Source organism: Aethalodelphis obliquidens, unplaced genomic scaffold, assembly GCF_003676395.1.
Source record: "Aethalodelphis obliquidens isolate GAN/ISIS:26980383/991018 unplaced genomic scaffold, ASM367639v1 scaffold116, whole genome shotgun sequence".
Lineage (NCBI taxonomy): Eukaryota > Metazoa > Chordata > Mammalia > Artiodactyla > Delphinidae > Aethalodelphis > Aethalodelphis obliquidens.
The window spans coordinates 731602-748516 of record NW_020838060.1 but is presented as its reverse complement, the minus strand read 5'-3'; the positions used below and the strand labels follow the sequence as shown (position 1 = coordinate 748516).

Here is a 16915-nt window from a genome sequence, read left to right as displayed (position 1 = left end):
CCCTCTGTGGTCACATGTGTATGTTTATTGACATTATTCTGGAACAAGGTGTGCGGGGGAAAGAGCCAAGGAAGCAGACAAGGAAAAGAGTATTTAACTGTTGGGTTTCTACCTGAATTAGATGAGTTTTCTACTTTATTTTGATTAAGAAACGCCTTCAATTCCGTGCCCCTAAAAACAGTTCGTTTTCTAGTCTAATAGGAGGAGCTGGTTTCAGAAATTTTCCTACACATTTCGTAGACACCCCTACAGGGCTGGTATGACTCAGGTGTTCAGATTTGGGGTCGGGGGGGAGGTAGGGGTTTTCCCTAAGAAACATTGGTTTCATAAACATTTTATTCCTGAATCTCTATGCCCAGATCTTTCATGCATTCCATCCTCAGTTCACACCTCTATTCCTGAGGTTGCCTGGAGTGGTTCCCACCCATCTCTAGACCCTGAACGCCCAGATCTAAGGTAAGGTGGGGCCCACTTTGGCCGAAGCGCTATGGGAAGGGCATTTTGCTTACTTTGTAAAGCTTTGGGTTAATACTGTATGCCCAGTGTACGCCTTTCCTGTCTCTCCTCTTCATCATACCAAAAAAAAAAAAAAACCCAAAAACAAAACTGCAGACTGTGACTGTGGGAGGTGATTTTTTCATTTCTCAGAAATCCTCCGTGAGGCAAAGTAGAGAAACAGAAAGAGGGAAACAACTTCGTGTCGAAATGAAATGAGGTTGTCTGTGTGTGTTTTGAAATGAGGTGGCTTGTTTTCAGCTTTAAGGAACAACAGCTGTACAGAGGAGCTTGGTAATGGTGGGGGAGTGGTTGGTTACCTGCTTCTTTGCCTCTTTCTCTCACTTCAAAGTTTGATAGTTGGGGTCAGGTCTGAAACAGGATAGAGGTTCTGTATCTTCCTTTCCTCCCTCATGAAGCATGATGGATAGATATGTCAATCCATCATGGTACTATTGAGTGAAAGAAAACCTCTAATACAAAAGAAGGATTTGGTAAGCAATCCCAGAAATAGGTTATTTTAAAAAGAAATGCAGCTGCATTGCTTTTAAGTCCAGAACATATTAATACACAACTTTGATAAAGTTTGTTCTAGGGAAAAAAACTGTGACTCAATTAGTAATATATAAGCTTATGTTTGTATGACAGTGTGTGTACCTTACACAAAGACCATGTATATTTATTTTAATTATTTCCTGGGGCCTAAACACTGAATATATTTGAAAGGATTTTTAATTCCTTGAAACTGTGAGTTGAAAAATGAAATTTAGACAGGATTTTCCTAAAATGCAGAGAAGTCACGAAAGACGTTTGAAAACAACAAAAACACTTGATCCCATCCAACTTCCAGATCACTGTGGCCCAAAGAACTCAGTATTTTGATAAAGGGTGCTCTGTGGGAATGAAATTGAATAGCAGATCAAAGGAATTAGAATTTAAAAAGTTAAAAGACTAGACTTAATTTTCTCCCCTGTAAACTGGATTTAATTGTCTTCCCCCATCTTATTATTGAGAAGATTCAAAGAGAGAATATATACAAATGCTTTACCTTAAAGCACTAAACAAAGTGCTTTAAGGAATTTCGGGAAACGTCCCTTAAGGATTTACTCTATCAGCCATGTCCAAGTCATTGAATTCCCAGGGAGAAACCACTAAGAAGCCGACGTCAATAGATAGGATGTTAAATTAAAAGGGTCTACAGCTGTATTTTGAAGCAGAGGGGACACAAACAGGACTTTCCACAGCTGGGCATTGTGGGAGTTCAACCAGATGGAAGAAATCCCAGGGGTAAGTAAACTCCCTGCCAGCCAAATCTGCCCTATTGCCTGTTTTTGTATGGCTCAAAAGCTAAGAATGGTTTTTGCATTTTTAAATGGTTGAAAAAAGATATTTGGTGACACCTTAAAGTTATGTGAAATTAAGATTTCAGTGTCATAAATAAAGTTTGGTTGGAACACAGCCATGCCCATTTGTTTACAAATTGTGTAGGGCTGCTTCTGTGCTACAGCAGTAGTCAAGTAGCTGCAACAGAGATTCTATGCCCTGCAAAGCCGAAAATATTTACGGCTGGTCCTTAAGAGAAAAAGGTTGCGCACTCCTCTGCTAGAGCTAAAAAGGCGTCTTATGATGTCATGAAAGAGGCAGGCAACCAAGAATCAGTAGTAGGTGAGGGGAGGGAGGAAGAGATGAAAGAGGGGGTCTGGTTCCAGAGCAGATTAACTCTGCCCCTCCCATCAAGGGCAGGGCCTCTTGCCTGTTAGCCTAGGGATCCCAGGGACACACACAGTCTTCTTTTTATGAGCAACCCCACCCTCTCACCCCTAGTTTCTTTTCCTCCTCACTCAAAGTTCTGTAGAGCTGTCTCTTAAAAAGATTCAGGCAAGGCTCAGAGGGGTACAACACATACACATACATCCTAACCCCAAGCTGGGACATTGCTGAAATTGAACCCATCTCTCCTCTAATACTGAAGTTCTTTCCCAGGACATTCAAAGACAGCTGTCTGGTGCTCGCTGAGAAAGTGCTCTGATTTGGTTCCTAGCCATCCCTGCGCCTCCCCTTCAGCTGGTGTGGCTGATTGGTTTCCTAGCATCTGACTGCTATGGCTCATGCATACCTTGTTTTGGACTAATTTTGCACATTCCTCCCTCCAATCCTTTCTACCTTCTGACCTCAGCCATGAAACACCCTCCTCTAGAGCTTCCCCCAGTCTCCAGGGTCAAGGAGCCCAAAGTCAGATTGAAGATTTGTGCTGTCTAGTTTGGTTAACCCAAACTGTTTCTCTCTCTTGTTGACTGACTTAGTCTTAGGTACTTTCCAGAGGCTTTCTACTTCCTGTAGAAGGTGCCTCTCACCCTTTAAAGCAGACATCTCTTCATCATCTGCCTGTGACAGATAAGCCCCCTCTGCTCTAACTTCCCCACCCACCTGACTCCCAGAACCAGAGCTGATGGATTTGAGGGATGCTGGTCGGAGAGAGGGTGGGAATGCAGGAACCCACGCCCCCACTCCACCTCCAAACTATTGAGGTACTCTTTAGCATGATTCCCCATGCTTCAAGGAGAGGAGAGGTCTCTGATTCAGTTTACTCTGGTGGGGGAAGGGTGTTAAGTTCAAATGAAGTCTCTGTAAAACTGGGGAGAAGGGGAAACAGGAAATGAAAGAGGATCTGGTTGGAGAGAATCTGGAAGGGACCTCCTTGCATTTTGTTCTCACTCTCATCCCTCTGCCCTCCTGCCGCCCTCCAGGTCTATCTAGATCCTCCCCTAAAGGGCTCCTGAGGGAGGGTATCTTCAGGTTGAGACACTCATGCTGTAGGTCAGCAACTGGGGCCGTGCTCTGCTTCACTCCTAGTTAAGTTAACCACAGAGGTTGAATCTGGATGAGTGAAGAGTGTGGGTCTGGTCTCCTCAGACTCACCCCTGCAGCTGTGAGCACCTGCTTGCAGGGAGGCCCCTGGTTGGGGAAGTATAGAAGCTAAATTTAGTCTGAAGGCTGAAGCTTAATTGGGTGGGTGATTACCCTGGGGAAACTGGGAGGGGGGAGGGGAGAGGAATTCTGACCCAGCTGAACTGAGACCTCACAAGTTCACCCCTAAGTCCACTGACACAGAACCACAATCCCCTTCCCCCAACAAACACCGAGAAACGAGAAGCCCTAGCAATTTGCTGGCCTTCTGCACGCTTGATCTCTCTTGTGCACATCAAGATTGTTCCTATCACCACCCCACCCCCACCTCAATTCTCAGGGGTCCAGTTCCTCTGAGTTCTTCCCTAAATTCCACCCAGGGCGCCAAACCTAAGGGCCCCTCCAGCACATCTCCCTGACCTTGGGTTGCAGCTTCCTCTCTCCCAGCCCTCCAGAGGGTTTCGGAGGTCATCAAAGAGGCATCTGGCCACACTACTCCCCTCTAAGGGGCCAGGAAAAGGGGTGCTTGGGGTCAGGTTTCCCTTCCTGAAGACTTTCACATTGACACCCCCCTCCCCAATACTGACTTCAGTGACCAGAGAAAAGAATCCTTAGGGGCTGCACTGAATCCTCGCTTTAAAATGAGGTGAAAGGGGGCAACCCCCCAGATGAAAGCCCACATCCTGAGCAGTCAAGAGGCTGGAGGCTATGAGGGAGCTGGGGGCGATCAGAAAGGGAAGGGTTTGTTGTGAAGCAGAAACTAACACACCATTGTAAAGCAATTATACTCCAATAAAGATGTTAAAAAAATAAAAAATAAAATGTTAAAATGTATCCTAAAAAAAAAAAAGAAAGAGAAGGGAGTTACTGAAGCTGGGGGAGCCCTTAGAGGGGCTGTGGCTGCATTCCCCACCTGTGATTGGTTCTCAGGCTCAGGCCAAACTCCAAACCTGCCCGGCAACAGCCCAGAGGCCCAAAGAGGGAGGAGGAACTTCGGGGAAGTCAGCTGAGCTGGGGCCACCGCCCAGCCTTCAGCTTCCAGGAATCACTGGGAGGGCCCCAGCTATTCACCACACCCCTCCCTCGGTCTCAGGGCTCCGCCTTCAGCCCTCAGTATCTACAGGGCGGGCTCAGGTCCCACTTCCCTGATCCCCCCCCGCGTCTTTGATCCCCTTAGGGGTTCACCAAAGAGAGGAACACATCTGACGCCTTCTCTTTACACTGAGCAGAGACACTAAGACTGGGCTTTCCTTGTACCCCCTTCCTCACTCCTCGCCCTGGACTAAAGTCAGTTTCTTTCCTTTACCCCCATTTTCTTTTGCCTCCTTCCTCATGCACTGTCCTCCCAAGATGTTGTCCGGAGTCTTCCTTCTCAGCCACTTCCAACCCAGGGAAAGCCTGCTTCCCAAGGCAACAGTATGATGTGAGGGAGCTGCCAGAGCAGAGACGGCCTGTCTCCTCAGGCAACTCTGGGGTCCTCCCCAGTGTCTGGGTGTCTGGGTGTGCATGCTCAGGAAACAGTAGTCACTGAGTTCAGCTGTTTCTGCAGGCCTTTATTTACGGTCTTACCCGGCCAGACTTGTAGAGGTGCAGGGATGGGAGAGGGATGCTTCTAATAGGGAGAGAAGCTCAATTCTATTGCACTTCCCCTCTTCCTAGGCATGGGGACCCCTGGGAAGTCTGGCTTCCACAAGTGGAGATCTGGACTCAGACCTCAGAATTGTAGGGGTCAGGGAGAGGATCTGTGTTATGGAAAAGGCTGCCCACTCTCACACCACCTCTAGCAAGCTATTTACCTTGAGAGTGGACATGGGTGGGGGAGGGAGGAGGGAGGAGACTAGGGTGAGACATCTCTGAAGAATGTGTCTTTGGCAGGACATCCAGTACTTCCTTGACTCCACCCTCGACTCCACCCCCAAGTCCCCTAGAGCCGGGCCAGGCTCCTCCTCCGGCCGTTTCTGCTGAGGGAGAGGGGTGTGGGGTGTGGGGTGTGAATCATTTCCTTTCCTCCCACCCTATAAAAAGCAATAAACCAAGAGCTTAATAGGGAAATGGGTAATAGCAGAAAGGATGAGAGGGGCAGGAAGGCAGGGCCAAAGAAAGGGAACAGGAAAAAAGACCCCTGAAAAGGCAGCCGCCATTCAGCTCAGCCCCAGATGGGAAAAAAGTGCTACTAGATTACAAGAGACTTTACAGAAAGACTCAGCCTACCAAGAAACCCACCATAGGCCAAGCAGTTTCTTCTTCAGCTCTGGACCCAAGTGCCCAACTCCATACCTAAACTGGGAGAAGTGGTGACCTCTAGTGGTCAATGACCAACCTGCAGGGCCTGAGGTCGGCCAGGATCCTCTCCCTCTCTGACCAAGGCTCCTGGTCTCAGGTGACTGGGGCTCATTCATTAGCCTTTCTGGGCCCAAACTCTCTCCACCTGGGCTCCAAGTACTAGTCCCCTTCCCACCCTTCATTCTGATCTCACACTGCTTGCTTAGGTGGCCTGTATGGCTGGGTTCCCAAGAGGACAATGAAGAGCCTGTTTCTCATTTGTCATAATCATCTTTAATAAAAAATAAATTAGTTCTGGGGTGGGAACTGTTTTAGGAGGTGGGGAGCGGGAGCAGGGGCTCGGTTGTCTTATTCTAACATTTCTCTTTGCCATCTTCTGCCCAGCTGGTCCCTGCTCTGGGGAGATAGTCTCTCTTCCTGGGGAAAAGCAGGATTGGCAATGGCTCACCCCATCCCTAACTATGAGAGGGAGGGATAGAGAGACTAAGGGGAGAAAGGGTCAGAGGACAAAAGGATGGTTTAGATGATGTGTGGCCTGAACAGAAGAAATGAGGTTGAGGACACAAAGTTGGGATTAATGGGAAGGCCAGACTCTAAGTAGCTCGGATTCCCAAAGAGTTGCAAACTTGCTTTCCTTTCAGCCTAGAAAACTCTGACAGAAACAGGCATCGTCCCCTCTCCCGGTTCCTTCTCAGTCTGTGTAACTTCTTTTTGAGAAGTGATACAGGTTTATGGGCGCACACACATCCACACAGGCCCATATACACATCTGGGGGCATATGTGCACACACACCATCACACCACCGCACAGACCCAACCACACGTCTTGACAGTTACTGTCCGTCATCTTGCCACCTTCGACCACCCTGGGGGACGTCCCTAGTGAGACCAGGACAGGCTAGAGAGCCAGAGGGTACAGAGTGGGCTGATTGACAGGTGACTGATGGTGGCATGAAAAAACCACGAGGAGAGGGTCTCCTGGACCCATTTCAGGCGGGCTCCGGGGGAGACCGCTCCAAGACATGGGCGCAAGAGCGGCAACAGGTAGCTGTGTAGTAGGGATAGACGCAGAGCCGGGCCTGCACCACCAGGGGGCAATGTGGAGAGCTGTCCTTGCATTGATCATCTGGAGACAGAGGAGGCCATTGGGCACAAGAAGTCACCAAGATCCATCCCCCTGGAGGTGTGTTGCCCACTCCCACTCGTCCTTCCTAATCTCCACCCACACTTCAGCTGACCCCGCTCTGCTGGGGACTGGGGAGAGGGAGCTCTTTACCGGGGCGTTGGCTGCAGGGTTGGCTGTTACAGGATCGTTTCCTGGAGGGCCGCAGGTGAGGAGGACATCGGATGCTGAGGGTCTGGTTGGCAGTCAGGCACTGGACCTCCCTTGTCTGCATGCCCCCCTGGCAGGAGCGAGAACACTGGGGAGACCCCAGCTATCAAATCAGACCTTTGCTGTGCCCCAGGCTCCTCCTGAACCCCAGGCCTCCTCCTCCTCTGAAAAGAATTGGGGGGCTATCCTGGAGCATTATGAAACCCCACGTGGAGGGGGCCCACCTGTCCTCCTGGTCTGGGAAATGAGACAAGTTAAACTGCCGCTGGCTTTAGCCTGGGGCACAGAGGGAGGTACAAGGAGGGACGCCTCCCCTCCCCTGGAAGTCCATGCTGAGCGGGCAAGGGTGCCAGGCACTCACCGGACTCCAGGGTGTAGAAAACCATCGGTCTTGGCAGTCCTGCCCCTGACAGGGCTGCAGGGCAGGGGGCCTGGGCAGGTGGGAACAGTTGCTAGGAGAAGTTACATTGAACTCAGTCCCCAGTTTGGACACACAGATGATGTCTCTACGCTGCGTGCCAGAGCCACATTCTGAGGAGCACTGATGGAGAAGACGGGAAGGGAGAGCAGGATTACTCCGACCTCCCCCCAGGGAATCCCACCGGCGGGCCCCCTCCCAGGCTCTCAGCTCACCTCTGCCCAGGGCCCCGTGTACCAGCACCACGTCACCTCACAGGGCCCCAAGCTGCAGGCACGCATGTCAGGGGGACGGCTTCCTGGAGCACAGGTCTGCTCAGTGGCTCCTGCCCCTGCTTCCTCCTGGCCCTCCCCATGGGTCTCCCCACTCCCGAGGCAGATGACAGAACGTCGCTGGATTCCCGTCCCACACTCAGCTGAGCACTGTTGGGAAGCAGAGTGTGAAGGGAGGCTGGAGTGACAAGTAGAGGAAGGGGAGGGGGCTGAGGACAGACACATCCCGGATCCGGGAGTTAGGGAATGCCCCAGGGGAACCAGCCAGATATGGGGAAACTTTGCCAGGCAGGGGTCAGGATGTCAGCATAAGTTTTTCTCTGAGTCCCCAGCATCAGCAGTGTCTAGCAGACGGCAGGTGCTTGCTCAATCAACGTTATGCAACTGTGCTGGAAAGGCCCCGGGAGGGTGTCCTGGGTGGGGGGTACCAGGGGCGTGGGGCTCGGCTGAGGGGGTGTGGGGCCCACCTTGGAGCTCCAGTCGCTGTGGAACCAGGCTGTGGTGCAGGGCCCCATGTCACAGGCCTCTCTGCTGGGGGGCCGCGGGGGGCCTGAGACGCACTCCTGCTCGCTCACTTCATCACCGTTGCTGCCGACGCAGCGGACCTGTCGGCTCCTCTGGCCGCGCCCGCACCGCACAGAGCACTGAGGGGACGAGGGGCATTCAGGCCTGGGCTTCCCCCGCTGCCTCACCAGCCTCCAGCTCTGGGGCCTCTGAACCAGGATGTGCCTTTGATGCCTGGCTCAGCGGTTACAGGGCTTCGTGGGCTGAGGAGCAGGCTGAGTATGGGGCTCTGGGCCCCCAAGCCCCGGTTCCGTCTCTTCGCAGACTTACAGATGGAGGTTCTACATGAGATCTCATTTGTAAAAGTTTCTGCTGATTAGAACGGAGTTGAAAAACCACTGCTCTAGCTCACTGGTGCCCACGCCTCCAGGATCTTCCCGCTCCAAGAGCTTCCTTGCCTGGGACCACTCACCTGGCTCCAGGGGGAGCGGACCTCCCAGCGGCCGCAGAGGCGCAGCTGGCACGGCTGGGTGATGTTGGGCCGGGGCAGATGTCCGCAGCGCTCCAGGGGCACCGACGAGCCGCCGCCCCCAAACTCCTGCCGGCAGCGCAGCTGACGGTGCTGGGTGCCGGGGCCACAGGAGCGGCTGCAGGACGTCCACTCGCCGGCCTCCCAGCTATGGGCGTGGGCAGGGAGGGGAAGGGACAGAGACACAGAGGGCAAAAACAGAGATGTGTGGGACTGCCATGTTTGGGGAAGGGGACGACAGACTGGGGGTGGGGACCCCTCAGAGGAGAGTGGGCATATTTGGAGTCTGGGATCCCTTGTGGGGCTCAGGATTTCCTTGTTGTCTATGGAATGTCAGCCTTTCTCACTGAATAACGTCTCTCTGAAGCCAGGAGATCTTGTGTTGAGTGCAGAGTCCAGGTGAGATCCTATGGGGGCGAGGATGTGTTTCCCCGGGGCAACCGTCGTGTCCCCAGGACCCTAACCCTCCCGTGGGGCGCACTCACTACGGTGGGCACGGGGGGCCGTGGCAGGGTTCCTGGGAGGCCGGGGGCCTGGTGCCCACGGCACAGCTGCGTTCATCCAGTTCCTCTCCTGACTCACGAGAAATGCAGAGGAAGACAGGGCGCCAGACACCTGAAAGGGATAAAAGGGAAGCCAGGGGAGGCAGGATAGCTCGGCATCCAGTGTCAGTGGGGTCCCAGGCACTGAAGTCCGATTCGGCACAGAGTCAAGGTGTGGACCCACAACCCAGGGTATGGGGTCAGGAGTGCCAAGCTGGGCATCTGGGCTGAGGGTGCCAGGAATACAGGCTGGTGGGTGAAGTCTCACCTTTTCCACAGGATGCCGAGCACTCAGAGTGTCCCACCCGTTTCCAGTATCCGGCTGGAGACCCCAGGGGTGTCCTGGGATGGGGCGGGGCAGGCATCTGGGGGATCCGCACCTGACGCTGGAGGGTGCCTGGGGTGCGGGCAGGGCGGGGTACTGAAGCAGGTGGGGGCTCTCCCCTCAAAACCTCTGCGCAGGGAGAGTCGGGTAGACAAATTAGATGCATCCCCATTGCCTCGAGCTCCCCTCAGCCTCTCCCCACCTCCTTTTAGGTCTGGAGATCAAAGTCTTACCAGGCTGGAGTTGGGGGAGCCGGGGCTCTGGGGTGGGGTTCTCAAGGTTGGGGGGAGGTGAAGAGATGACATACTGGTAGAAAACACCTGGGTTTTCCTCCTGAAATATCATCTGGGGAGAAAAAGAGAAGGTAATGAATGTTTGGGGGTGGCCAGGGGGGGCATCCACTAGCCTTCTGCCCATCTTGAGACCCACAGCTTTCCCCTCAGAGGAGAGGCAGCGGGGCGGCTTCCACCTCCGGCCCAGGTGCAGGCCCCTCACTCACGTAGACATCCACAGGCTGGGTCGTGGGGCCTTCCGCAGACAGACTCTCCCCCACGCCCTCCTCTCGAGGAGGACGGCTGTACCGGAAGACAGTCCCGCCGGCAGCGTAGGACCCAGGGGGATCCACAGCCCAGTTTCCATTAATGATGGACCGGCCCCCAGGGCCACGAAGTGCTGGAGGTGGCAGATCAGGACATGCGAGGTTAGTCATACTGTCCCCCTCTCCCACCACTTCCCCGACAGCACAGAACCCCACATAGCCCGTGCCCACGCGGGAGGGAGGAAGGGAGCCCTGACTTCCCGGGTGGCTCACTTGCCGTGCTGAATGGGGGCGTGAAGGGCAGAACCAATAGGCCAGGAATGGAACGGGGGACCAAGACTCGGGGAATCCAGGGACTCACCAAGGTAGTTGGAGCTGGGCCGGAGCTGGGCGATCCAGAGCCGGGAGGCTCCAGCAGGAATCAACAGGATTTTCTGATAGCCCAGAGGGCCCCCCCGGTCAGTGAGGTTCCCCGAGATGAGGCGACAGGTAGAATCATCACCCCCACAGACTCCACAGCCATCTGGACGCCTGCCCGAGCCGAGGATCCCATCACAGCCAGGGCTCTAGGGGAAAGCGGAGTGAGGCAGGGGCTGCCAGAAGCCAGACACCACCTGCAACCCTGGCCTGGTCGTCTTGGAGTCTTCGGCTCACCACGTGTCTTGACCTTTGCACTACAAGTGAGACTTGTAGTTTCTCTGTCAGCCCCACCATTCCCAGCCAGCCTCTGGGAAGCTTGGATGGGCTTAAGGAGTTCGACTCTTGACTCTGCTCAGCCCTGCTTGGCAGGTAAAAACTTTCCTCTCTGCAACCTGAGTCTGGTGTTTTGCCATTGTGATGATGAGCAAGGAGACTCTGTGTGTGTGCCTGTGGCAGTTATTAACATCGCCTCTCTCCCCATGTGCACACCCCGTCCTCCCTCACCAGACAGCGTCCGGCCACACAGATGTCTGGGGCTCCAGGCTGACACAGGGTCCCGTCCTGGACCTTTTCGGTGTGACGGACATAGAAGCGGAAGCCACGGGGACGGCAGTTCAGTTCACAGCGCTGGGAACCCTGAACTAAGAGACAGGGTAGAAGGGTGGTTAGCTGGGGTCCCGGGCAGGAGGTTAACTGAGAAAGAACCCAGGGCCCTGAGAGCGGCTTGGCTTGCCTTATATTAGCAATAGGGCATCCTGAGGTTGCCGAGGTCACTGTGGATGAAGGGAACATGACAATTCTGTACTCTGAAAGGTCAGTTTGAGGGTCACACAAAAGTTGGGTCAGATCAATTGAGGTCACTAAGACCAGAAAAGGGGTTGTGAGCTCTGAGAGAGGACAGATACTTGAAACTATGATTATGTGAGTTCAGAGCTCATGAGGGCTTGTCTTGGTATCAAGGTGACACAGGCTGAAAATCAAACGGATGGTAACTTGGGAGAAAGTGATACAACACTGTCCAGGATCCATGGGGCACCTCCACTGAGCTGTCACCACTGGGCAGGATCTCTCTGACCATGCCCTGCTCATGTCACATCCATCCCACCTCCTGGGTTGGGCTTCTTCCCAGAGAAGACCAGCCAAAGGGCACCTCTGGACACATCCCTTCTCCTAGCCTGACCCCTCTGCTGACCATACACCGCCATCTGACAGCTAGGGCTCTGTCCGAAACCCCCAGCCCTTTCTGGGCCTGTTCTGTCTCTCTCCCCAGCCCTGGGAAATAAGGAAGACAATATGACACAGAAGAAATACAAGAGCCTACAGAGAAGAAAAAGAGGGGGTGAGTGTCTCCCTCCCCATCATCCCCCAATCTCCAGCCACCCTGTCCAGGGAGTGGGCTAGAAACCTCACCTTCTGTGAAGGGCTCCCACTGGTACAGCTGACCCATGAACTCCTGGGAGTCAAAGGCTGCACACTGCAGGGCCCGGGGGTCTGGCTGCTCAGGGGGGCAGGGCTGAGGTGGGGGATACAGAGGAGTCAAAGCTGGGGAGGAAAATGGGGGTGTGGGTCAGGGCTGGATTGGGGGGATAAGGAGGCAGGTCAGGTCTATGGAAGAGCTCCAAGGTCCCTACCCTGAAGAGGTCAGATGCCAAGGCCCTTCTCCCTCAGGTCCAGATCTGACAGGCTGAGGACCCAGGCTCAGGGTCAGGGAAGCAGAATTGGAAGTCTGGGGAGGGGTCCAAGAAGGAACTCACCGCTTGGCTGCAGGCTCTCAGCTGCTCACTCTCCCCAGAACATCTTGGGACAGGGCTACTGGGAGCAAAGAGGCTCCAGAGGGGGCTGGAATGGGGGCCAGCACTCAGCAGAGGCAACCAGCCATCTGGGTAGTGAGGGGCAGACTCCGTGAGGGACCCGTGAAGATTCCCCCCAGGTCTCCAGTGCTCCTGGCTCTGCTGGCCTCGGCTCCGAGGGACAGAAAGGAAAGGATTAGGGTGTCTCTCTGCCAGCCGGGGACCGGCCCAACCCTGGGAACTTGGCCTTCTTGGCTGAGGGGACATGTGAAAGGAGCTACCTTCTCCTGGGGATGGAGGGAACAAGGAGGGCTCTGTGCCAGAGGCCTGGGCTCTGGGGTGGGGCCATGTGAGGGCAGGCCTGGTTCTAGAGGGCACCTCTGTCTGAGCAGCTGCGGGACTTGGGGGTTCTCCTGGGGGGGACGGGGTGTGGGCAGACGGTTCAGTAGGAGGGAGTTCAGTTTGCGGGGTGTGGTTTGCAGAAGATGGCTCTGTTCTTGGAGTCAGGGATGGAAGATCTGAGGTCTGCGAGAGCTCAGAGCTGGGTGGTCTCCTGGGGTGCCTGCGGTTCCGATGGAGCGGCAAAGCAAAGGGCACTCTCCCATAACCAAACATTCCTGGCTTGATGGGGTCTCGAACCCGGGACCTGAGAAAGTGTAGCAGACGTGGGGTCACAGTGCTGGCTACCTCGGAGCCTGGCTCCCCAGGCGACTCCCTAGCACCAAAGATAAGCCTTTATAAACCCTGGATCCTTTGCTCCCCTTTCCTTCATCCCTAGCTCTGCCCCTTGCCCAAGGCCCCGCCTCTTCCCTCAAAGCCCCACCCCTCACCTCCTGGCTCCTTGAATCTCCTGGGCCTCCTCTCTCCCTAAATGAGAAGCAGGACCTCGAAGGGGGCCACCTCTTCCCCGAGGTGGTGGCCTGTACAGGGGAAGGGTTTCTCGGGAAGTATGAGGTCTGGTGCCTTGACCCCGGGGGAGCAGGGCTTCTGGATGTCTTGGGGGCCGGGGTGGGAGGGGCAGGCCCTGGTGGAGTTGAGCTGTAGGGAGCTGACACGCCCGGCTCCTGCGCTGCACCCCAACCCCGCAGGGCTGGGAGCAAGAGGCCCACTGGTCCCAAGGACCCCAGACACCCTCAGGGCCCTGGTTCTCCTCGGGAGGTGTCTGAAGAGAGTGCCCAGACAACACCTGTGTAGACAAAAAGTTCAGCCAAAATTAGAATGATTTTCGACGGAACTGTACAGAATATCTAGTCCAACGCTGGAGGCTTGGGGCAGTAGTGACTGGCCCAAGGTCCCATTCCGTAGCAGAGGTGGGACTTGAAGTGATTTGGCGAGGAGTTAGGGAGTTAGGGAGGCTGGGAGGGCCAAGTGTGAGAGAAAGGGGCTGCGGCTTATCAGAGGCTGTGGAAAATGCAGACGCGGCCTGGAGATTGCGGGAAGCCGGGAGGCAGGGAGAGGAAAGGATCGTAGTCTCTAGTCCCTGGCTCACCTCCTGATCCAGGCAGAGCTGAGGGAGGAACAGAAGCAGCATCAGACACATCCGGGGCCTGCAAACCAAAGGCAGGAGTGAAGGTGTCAGAGAGGAGCTGGAGGAGGTGTTACGACACAGCCCTCACCCCAAGGAGGCTCTGCACATCCTGATGCCAGCTGCTCAGAGATCAGAAGTAACTCATCACTTCCCCCAGCCTCCCCCAGAGCTCCTTTCTCTCCCTTCCAGAGACCGGAGACCCAGCCATCCCTCCTCCAGGGCCGCCCCACCTCTTACCTGCCCGCCCACTTCTCCATCTCTCCTCCCTTGATGGCCCCCGGGGCCAGGGAGGGGACCGGAAGTCAACTCTACTCCGGCATCTGGGCGTGGGGTGGGGGATGCGCTCTGCAGGGACCGAAGCCTGGTCCAGTCTCCAGAAAGCTGGGGGTTGGGAGGGATGACTCCTCAGAAGGACATCTCAGAGTGAGAATGGATGGGTGAAGACAGGCCCACCCCTTTATGATCCTGAGGGAGGGAGGGAGAAGGCACACTGCCCTTGTCCATCCGCCCAGGCTGGAGGGGTGGTGGTCTGCCTTCAGCCTCCCAACTCAGGCTCAGTCCCCCTCCTCAACTGCAGGAACTTCTCAGCTCCCTGTCCTAACTAGGAACTGTCTCTAGGCCAGCTCAGGCACACGCATCTTTCTTAAGATGGTTTTCATCTGGCTCTCCCTCCTGCCCTCCCAGAGGTCCTGGAAAGCTGAGGAGGGAGGCTCAGTGAGGACTTACCAGACACCCCCTCTGAGCTGCTGACTGGAAGCCCCTTGGGCTTTCCGTTTCCTACCTGACTCCCAGCTTTTTCTTCCCCTCTTAGCTAATAAAGCTCCTTCTGGAACACTCAGGCACATCTCTGCCTGCCTCAAACACTTCCCAGTCAAGGGATAAACTAAATGGGCTGATGGTTTAATCTCTAGAGAAGCAGGTGATTTTTCCCACTGAGATTTAACCTCTCTCTAGGGGCCAGCGTCCAGCATTAGATCAATGAGGCCTTACTTCAGGCAAGACTCTGATGGGCTAGGGAAACCTGGGAAGGAGATATGCAGCTAGAGATGCCGTTGCTCCCCAATCATGCACGGTCTATCTTCTGAAGAGCCAGTAAGTCCTCCTGAAGGCTAAACTTGATCCTTGGGGAAGTGGAGCTTGGAACCCTCCCTTGGTCTAAGCCTGACTCTCCCATCGCTCCCCTTGCCCTCCAGCCCCTTCCTGCTCACAATGAGCCCTTCCCACCCCCACTCCTCATGCTGCTAGGAGTTCTGCTTTCCAGGAAAAAAAAAAATGTTTCTGTTGGATCTGAAAGGCACCCGGGAGAGGAATCCAAGGAGCTAATGCCGAGGTGGGCCAGCTCAGGGGCAGGAAAATGACAGAGAGAAGGGCAGGAATGTGCTTGGGGGTAGCAACTCTCAGCCCCACTTCCCTCCCTGAGACCCCAGGACTTGCGAAGTTAAGGGAGGGATCACAGTGGTTGAGCCTGAGCTGCAGGGTCTCCTCAGCTGCTTGGGGTTGGGAAGGGGGTTGCTGATGGCAGCTCCTTCCCTTGGCTGGGCTGACCACTGAGGTCAGCAACTCCACCCTGATGGGGGGGGCGGGTAGGGGCTCCAGAGAAGGGCCAACGTTCCACCCAAAACTTCAGCTCTCTGCCTGACTCTGTTACTGGAGGTTGAAGGAAAGGAGAGATGGGGTGATGATCACTGCCACTTCTTGCTGCCGGGTCCGGGTTCCCTCTCTACTCCCTCTCTGCCTCTGCTTCTCTCTGCTACCTCTTTCTCCATGGGTCTACCCAGTACACATAATCCTGTCCTGAGCTGGGTTTGGCTTTGGCAGTTCCCTGGAGAAGTAAGGGGTGGGGTGGCGTGAGCTCTTGGGGCTAGTGCCAGGCCTGGCTCCCTCTCTGGAAAAGTCCTACCCCACCCCCTGCATAGCTGGGCAGGGGGCCGACACTCCCCCTCCACCCCTACAGAAACAGATACACATTTGTGGTTTTCACCCCTTCTCATGTTCCTCATCTGGTGTGTCTCACTGCCCAGGATGAAGAAAGGAGAGGTCAGAAGTGGTCACTCTTGGGCCAGGCTGACTCTGGTCTAGACAAACCTGGGCTCCTCCCAGCCACACCTCCACACTGGCCAGTGAAGATCAAGGAAGAGAGACCTGGGCAGAACTAACCCCTTCACCCCCAGGGGACCCACCTCTGGGAAATGGGTGGTGCTGCAGGGCAGGGCGCCCCACAGCAGGCTCCAGGGCTGGCTGGAGAGTCCCTATCTTGGATGAGAACTCCTTGGTCCTCCTTGTGCCCTCCACTCCTGGGTCCTGGAGGCCCATCCCAACAGGCATCTTTCCTTTCTAGTCGTCAGGCTGAGCTGGATCAAGGGCACCCACATGCGTCCCTCATAGTGTCCCTGTCCCCCAACTCCAGGACAGAAGAGAGTGGCGGGGTTGGGGGATGGGGGAAACACATCCTCCAGGAGCACCCATCTAGAGGAGGGCAGGAGGCGCCGGGCGTGTGCCGGGAGGTCCTGGCTACGTTTTCCAATTTTACTCTGTGACTTCGTAGGAATTTTGGCTGATTCTCCGCCCGAGTGATGGGGGCCAGAGTTCCAAGGAATCAGAACCCCCTCCCCAGGAATTCGACCCCAGGGACTTTCGAGGCTATAAGAGCTGGGGCTGGGGTCGTGGCTGGGGCGCGACCGCGGGGCGCAGGGAACGGGGACGGCGCGTGCGCGCACGGCGGGGGGTCTAACGGGACCGGGGAGAGAGGGCGGCCGGGGCCGGGGGTCCCAGGGAAGATCTGTACCTGCTCTGCTCGGCCCCGGCGGCCCGTTAACCCCTCTGCGCCCGGGCGCTCTCTCCAGGCAGCCTTGCTCCGCGGCGGCCACGGCTGCCCCTGAGCCCGGCTCCGGACACTGCCGCCTCCAGCCGCGGCTCCGCCCTCGCCCCGCCCCCCGCTCCGCCCGCCCGCCCGCCACGCGCCCAGCCCGCGTCCCGAGCCGGCCCCCGGGTCCCGGCGGCCCACCCCGAACCCCTTGCCCGCCAGGGCCAC

At 55.6% G+C, this 16915-nt stretch overlaps 2 protein-coding genes across 5 annotated transcripts; both read right to left on the bottom strand.

Moving 5' to 3' along the window:
• Positions 1-5935: 5935 nt before the first annotated feature.
• On the bottom strand, positions 5936-16796 carry ADAMTSL4 (ADAMTS like 4). Of its 4 annotated transcripts, none has more exons than XM_027097723.1 (18): positions 16670-16796; positions 14122-14265; positions 13846-13903; positions 13187-13542; positions 12321-13002; positions 11977-12079; positions 11071-11207; positions 10508-10712; positions 10108-10280; positions 9842-9953; positions 9552-9737; positions 9227-9356; positions 8685-8889; positions 8176-8352; positions 7652-7858; positions 7380-7559; positions 6962-7106; positions 5936-6811 (listed from the first exon to the last, which is right to left on the bottom strand). In XM_027097723.1, the coding sequence occupies exons 2-18, from the start codon at positions 14139-14141 to the stop codon at positions 6675-6677; spliced, it is 3213 nt and encodes a 1070-aa protein (XP_026953524.1). In that variant the 5' UTR covers positions 14142-14265; positions 16670-16796; the 3' UTR covers positions 5936-6674. The 4 variants fall into 4 exon arrangements, with proteins under 4 accessions (XP_026953524.1, XP_026953522.1, XP_026953526.1 ...); XM_027097721.1 differs by having other exon boundaries at positions 14122-14349; positions 16670-16793; XM_027097725.1 differs by having other exon boundaries at positions 9552-9680; positions 14122-14349; positions 16670-16793.
• On the bottom strand, positions 14356-16056 carry LOC113615379 (uncharacterized). Its single transcript, XM_027097727.1, is given in 6 exon segments — positions 14356-15159; positions 15162-15211; positions 15213-15316; positions 15319-15460; positions 15462-15726; positions 15729-16056. Coding segments are annotated over 6 exon segments (756 nt in total). The 5' UTR covers positions 15853-16056; the 3' UTR covers positions 14356-15088.
• Positions 16797-16915: the final 119 nt, after the last annotated feature.